This window comes from Schistocerca nitens, chromosome 4, assembly GCF_023898315.1.
Source record: "Schistocerca nitens isolate TAMUIC-IGC-003100 chromosome 4, iqSchNite1.1, whole genome shotgun sequence".
Taxonomy (NCBI): Eukaryota; Metazoa; Arthropoda; class Insecta; order Orthoptera; family Acrididae; genus Schistocerca; species Schistocerca nitens.
The window spans coordinates 934,062,551-934,069,469 of record NC_064617.1 but is presented as its reverse complement, the minus strand read 5'-3'; the positions used below and the strand labels follow the sequence as shown (position 1 = coordinate 934,069,469).

The 6,919-nt window shown below is 37.4% G+C and overlaps 1 protein-coding gene across 1 annotated transcript in view; it reads right to left on the bottom strand.

Moving 5' to 3' along the window:
- Nucleotides 1-5,819: 5,819 nt before the first annotated feature.
- Nucleotides 5,820-6,919, bottom strand: part of LOC126253567 (zinc finger protein 672-like) — a 167,523-nt gene continuing 166,423 nt past the window's right edge. Inside the window, exon 5 of the mRNA XM_049954987.1 lies at nt 5,820-6,740. Within this exon, the coding sequence (XP_049810944.1) occupies nt 6,451-6,740 (290 nt within the window). The 3' untranslated portion in view covers nt 5,820-6,450. The remainder of the gene's footprint in view (nt 6,741-6,919) is intronic.

The following is a 6,919-nucleotide window of genomic DNA, read 5'->3' as shown; positions in this document are numbered from 1 at the left end:
TTGTTGTTTTTCTGACATGTTCCACATCCTGGAGGCCCTCCTCACTACGGATCAATTGGAATGAAAGTAAATCTAAGCTAATCTAATCTAATTTACATGAGTTCAATTATAATAAAATAAAATTAAAAAAAAAAACAGAATATTGATAATCAGTATTGTTCCCAAAACCTGATTAGTCATGAACATCCTGTACAATAATGACTAGACTCAAAGATGAAGAGATCTTTGTCAAGCAAGTTGCATGGAAGTTTTATAGTGAAGTATCATCGCAATGTCACATTACATTGTGACTTTTACAGTGTAATCAGTGCATTATACAAAGAAATTAAAAAATAGACATTCAGATAAAAAGACATACAGGGCCCAATTTTTAATAATATTTTCTCAACTATAAAGGAATCCTAAAGAAGGGGTCATTGAATGTACTGAATAAAATACAAAAGCATATTTCAATAACCAATGAAACTATAACATTTTAAACTTTAAAATTGCTCTCCTGAAAAATCTATAAATTGGACTTAACCCCTTCTTTCAGTGTGGTTTTCATTTGTAAAAATGAAGTACTAACAAAATATAAACTTGGTTTTCAGAAAGACTTTCCAACAGAAAATGCTATAAATGCTTTCACTGATCACATTTTATATGCTCTGAATAACTGAACGTCACCCACTGGGATATTCTGTGATCTCTTAAAGGCTTTTGACTGTGTGAAACATGAAATTCTTCTAGATAAGCTTAAGTACTGTGTTATGACAGGGACAGTGCACAAATGGTTTGGTTCTTATTTCACCGGAAGAATGCAGAAGGTTGAAATTAACAGTACAGATAGTCTGCAAAAATCAGCAGATTCCTCTAACTGGGGAGGTATCAAGAATGGTACCCCACAGGGTTCAGCCTTGGGCCCCTTATTGTTCTTAATAATGACTTGCCACTCTGTATTCATGAAGAAACAAAGCTAGTTATTTTTGCTGACAACTCGAGTATAGCTATTACACCCAATAAACAAGAATTAGCTGATGAAATTGTAAATAATGTCGTTCAGAAAAATTTTAAGTGATTCTCTGCAAATGGACTCTGAGCAAATTTTGCGAAAACACAGTATATAGAATTCCGTACATAACACCATTGATAAATATAGACTTTGAACACAAGTCTGTTGCTACAACAGAATATTCAAAAATTTTGGGTGTGTGAACTGATGAAAAACTGAATTGGAGTGAACTGGATGAAACACACTGATGATCTGCTGAGCTACGTATAGCTACTTATGCTATTAGGGTAATTGCAAATTTTGGTGATCAACACATCAGAAAATTAGCCTACTATGCCTATTTTCAGTCAGTGCTTTCATATGACATATTTTGGGGTAATTCATCATTAAGAGAAAAAGTATTCATTGCACAAAAACATTTAATCAGAATAACAGCTGATGCCAGACATTTATTTAAGGAACTTGAGATTCTCACAGTACCTTCGCAATACATATATTCACTTATGAAATTAGTTATTAATAACCCATCCCAATTCAAATTAATAGTGAAGTGCAAAGCTACAATGCTAAATAGCATTAAAAGAAGCATTAAAAGATTGACAGATAGCCAACCACCAATTATAAACAAATTAAAAGAATTTCTGAATGACCAGTCCTTCTACTCAATAAATGAATTTTTAGATCTGAAGTAGTAACTCTCTCTCTCTCTCTCTCTCTCTCTCTCTCTCTCTCTCTCTCTCTGTGTGTGTGTGTGTGTGTGTGTGTGTGTGTTTACCCCATTATCCTAGCTCAAATAGAAACTGAGCAACAAGGCATCTCCCCCACCCCACCCCTCATCTGCCCGAAACTACCACCGTACTGTGATTCTGGATCATTCTAAATTGCAACTGTTTGTAATGAAATCCTCTGTCCTGTTGTTGGAATTTTGCAGGTTAGATCCTACACTTTTAAGGCATTAGAACCTTCGACAAATGATACTATTGTCAGTTTCAAAATGTAATGGCATCTTTGAGAGCTTAAGTGGAGCTTATACAGTTATTTTTCTCAGGCAAAAGCCTGAAAGGCAGTGGAACATTAAGGAATTGTTGATAATGCTTGCACTATATGCAACCACAGAAAGGTAAATTGGTGTTTCCCTACAGAAGATTACCTACAATGAAACCCATATCTGATTCCATAATGTTCTGGAATACCTGAATAACAGAAACAAACCTGTTGGTATATTTGTTGACCTTGCCAAGGTCCCTGATTACGTGGCACACAAAATTTCACTTGGGAAACTAAGATCATGGGCTATTAGTGGTATCCAACTTGCGCGGATAGAGATTTACTCTTGTAAGAGAATCACATTGACACAATAAACCACAAGAATACCAATCATAGAGTGAGGAGACAAAATGGAGAGCCCTGCCATGTAAAGTATTGTATGTGATCCTGTTCTTAATACACAGAAATGGCCTTTCAGCAACTTCAAAAGATTGATCAACAACTACACTGGTGTCCAAAATTAAAGCAACAAACAGAAATTCTGCAAGTTTGAGTTTATGTTGCCACAAAACAGTGTAAACAGGTGATATTAAAGTAAAAACAATGTAAAGAACACAGAATGTAAACAACTACAACTTGCGTAATGGTAGACAAAAATGTTCTTCGTTTTCTCCAACTTAACAGATTTGCATGCACATTACGCACTTGTGAATGTGCTCAGCGTCAGAAGTAATCACCTCTGGCAAGTCTTGGAGAGTGGTTGGTGGATGCTGATGTGATACAACCTGTCTTCCTAGTGCATCCCCGATATGCTCTTTGGGATTCCAATCAGGAGAGCAAGCAGACCATGCCATTCATGCAGTATCTTCCATTTCCAAGAAAACATCAACCACCCATGCTCTATTAGGTCAAGCATTATCGTCCATCAATGGAATGTCCGGGTCCTCACCACCTAGTAACAGCTGCATGTGAGGCCCAAAGGTTTCGTCACAATACCTACCATTAGTTAAACCTTACTAATTCACCCATACAATTTCATGAAGAGGTATTCGAGTGGTCAACATAATCCCTGCCCACACTTCCTTGTTAGCAGTCTCTTTCCACAATGTTTGGATTCTGAAATTATTTTCCACCTTTCCTCCAGGTGAGAACACATCGAGAATCACTCTCCAGACCAAATCACGACCCATCTGCAAAAGGAACATTGGCCCACTGTCCAACCGTCTAGGTGCCATGATGACAACTCCACTCTAGACGTTCCCTTCTGTTAAGACACATCAGAGGTATACATACAGAAGGTATCCAACAATAAAGGCTACTCTGCTGAAGCCTTCTGTACACCGTTTGTCTCAAAACAACACATCCAGTGAATGCTGTGAGGTCAGATGCCAGCTGCCATGCAGTACTAAGGCAGTACCGTCGTGCACTTGCAACCAAATAACGGTCCTCTCGTTTTGACATCACATGTGGTCGGCCCTGTCTTCGGGATACTGTTTGAGTCTCTATAAATCGTTGCCACATCCGAGAAACAACAGAGCGTTCACATTAAGCCTTCAGGCCACATCAGTTTGCGACTGTTCCGCTTTCATTCTTCCTATGGCTTTTCACCACAGAGAGTCTGGTAGGCATCTTCTTTGTGCCATACTGCACTATCTATGACTGTATACACAGCAATTGTGGATGTGGCACTACCCGGAAAACACTACCCCATTTGATAGGTGCCCTGATGTTATAAATGACATGGTCGTCCATTGGCTAGAATGCGATCTTCCATGCAGAACACAATTTTATAGGTATCTGTTGACACTTTGTATGATTATACCGTGAATTAGACACAACAAGGGGAAATAGTGGTTTGTTGCTTTAATTTTGGACAACACTGTGTTGGGTTGGCTGATGACATAAACATACTAATCAGAAGGCCTTAACTCGTCCAGACACAATCCAGATAATAACTAAACAGACCTACAAAGACTCACGTAAAATAACAACACAATGGCTGGCCACTGCTTAACCCCATCAGGTGAAATTCTAAGTACAGGCTGACTCTTACAAAGAAGATTACAGCAAGCAGCCACTTTTTACAATGCTCTTTATTTATTTTAACAGTGCTGTTACCAAATTCGCACCACAGTGCTGTGACCAATTTCAAACCGATAGGTTCATCTTCAGATGGCTAATTCACATTTTACATTACATTTCGTGTTTTGATTCCTCACCTGATGAAACTTCCATGGGGTGGCAATGCCAATGAAGAATACGCACCATTACATTCCAGTGTATGTTGCTTATCATCTTGCAGCATCGAAAACTGTATAATGCACTTTTTGTGTGTGTGTGTGAGATTGGAATGACTCCTTACCCTCTCCCTTAAAACCCACATCCTTTCGTCTTTCCCTCTCCTTCCCTCTTTCCTGATGAAGCAACCGTTGGTTGCGAAAGCTTGAATTTTGTGTGTATGTTTGTGTTTGTTTGTGTGTCTATCAACCTGCCAGCGCTTTCGTTTGGTAAGTCACATCATCTTTGTTTTTAGATATGTGTGTATATATATGCACACACACACACACCAGTTACACACTGAGAAGTTTCATCACATGGAGGTATGTACACAAAGATGGCGATATGTGATACTCTTTGCTGGCATCACCACCCCAAGCAAGGTTCGTCTGGTGGGGAAACAAGACACGAAATGTACTGTAAAATGCGAACTAGCCATCTGAAGATGAACCAATCAGTTTGAAACTGGTAACGGTGCTGTTTACATAAATAAACAGCATTGTAAAAAGTGGCAGGTTTCTGTAATCTTCAGTGTAAGAGTCAACCTATATTTTGTACACAGCCACAAGCTCAAAATGTCAGTTTTTGACAAAATAACAGAAATTCTATGTACTTAAAAATAAAACCTTAAAAATAGAAAAAAAGACTGTTCCTAGGTTTCGTACTTGTGTTTTCCTTTCTCAGGGAGAAAAGAGGATTGGTTAGGATTGGATAAATAAGCTTGGAAAGGGAGGGCAGATCATTTACCAATCAGGTTAAAAGGTACTCACCACAAATCTGGTTCCTCTCAATCTGTGGTTTGAGTGACCTCTCCCTCCTTTCCAAACTTCATTTATGTGCTGACTGAGTTACATCAGTATCACCTTAATTCCTGTGACATAGCAAAAGTCTCACCAGATTGTGGCGGCAGCTGGAGACTATAGTACAACTAAAATGTGATGTGATTAGTAATCCAAAAATGCTTTACTGTGTGATCCAAAATATATTAATGCCAATTTTTCTTAGCCCATTTCTTAATTAACACTTGGCCAGGAACCTTAACAATAGAACATTTAAAGCATAACTATGTGCAAGTTGTTATCGCTTCTTGTTCCAGCTGATAAAGTTCCACACATTAGGAAACTCACAGAAACTGACAGTGCCTTTATGCCACTGTTACTGGGTCATAAAGTTCAAGTAATCTAGCTGCTTATCCCCTTTTTTTATTGGAACATGGCACCACAGATCCAAAGAAGACTTCAGCAATAACTTAAGTGTTGGTCAGGTTGCGGAACCTTTTGCATGAGGATTCACCGTGTGTGTACATGAATTAAGTAACAATTACTATAACAAGGAAATGAAAGAAACTATTTAGAAGACCAATGAACTGGTAACTGAAAAGTTGACTTATCTTCATATAACAGCATGTCAGAAATCAGGCATTAGTACACTACTATTTACACAGTTTGCACAAATATTAAAATTAATCCGTAACTCACAGTGATACAAAAATATTGGTTTAACACAATTGCTTTTCTAATCAAACACAAATATTCACAGATACACACAAATATCACAACAGAAGTTTATCAAATAACAAATTATTTTATTTAAAAAAAGCAACTACCTATTACAAACTGAATCTCACATTAAGTTTGTTATCACATGAAAAGATTTAACATTATTCAGAGTAAATGATGTGCAATGCTTAGACATACATATAAAAGCTTGACACATAACAGGACTGATGTTGATTTGGACAACACATTCAACTTAAGCTCTGAAACAAAATCTTCATGTGTAACCAGTTATGTTATGTATTCACTGAGATCCAGATATATAACTCCCAACTTGTCTTAATAGTTTTAGTTTTGTAACCATCACTATGTTCAGGAACCTGACAAAAATTTGGCACTATGCTCACTAATGTGTAACTAATCCTTCACCAGAGAGAGATCTTTGCCAATTGTCTGAAATACATTGCTGAATGAAAGCATCACTCATGCATGCAGTTCTTAACTTACAATTGGAAGCACAATCATTCACCAACACAATCCAACAAACAAACCAACCAACCAACCAACCAACCAACCAACGAACCAGTTAGATTAATCTTCCATTACCACTGTCTTACATGAAAATATAAATCTCATGAGTCTTCACACAGGTACAAATATTATGGAAGATACAGAGAATACTTTCTGACATTCTAACAACTAAATACTCTCCCTCATGTGTAAAGTCCTAATGTGCACTTCCATATTATCCTTACGCTTCCACCGTGTCTGGCAATATGGACAACTGAACATCGGTGCCACACCACACTCAAACTTGAGGTGTCGCATAAGGTTACCCTTGTTACCGTAAACTTTTCCACACCGTGGGCAACAGTTTTGTGCAATTTGCATATGAAAGTCACTATTTTCCTGCTTCAGGGCCTTGCTGGAGAAAACTGCTGGTGAGATGTATTTCACACTCACATTACCAATTCTTTTCATCCAGTGATCTAAAATAGCACAAAATAATGGTGTTATAATTATTAGTGTGCAGAAATTTTATCTGTTGCAGTACATAAATATTTCTTCACATTATGCTCTACAAGAGAAAAAGTCACAAAAAATGAGTACCAACATGTTAAATTCAATAGAATACATGGAATAATAAAGAAAGACCTAACAAACTCGT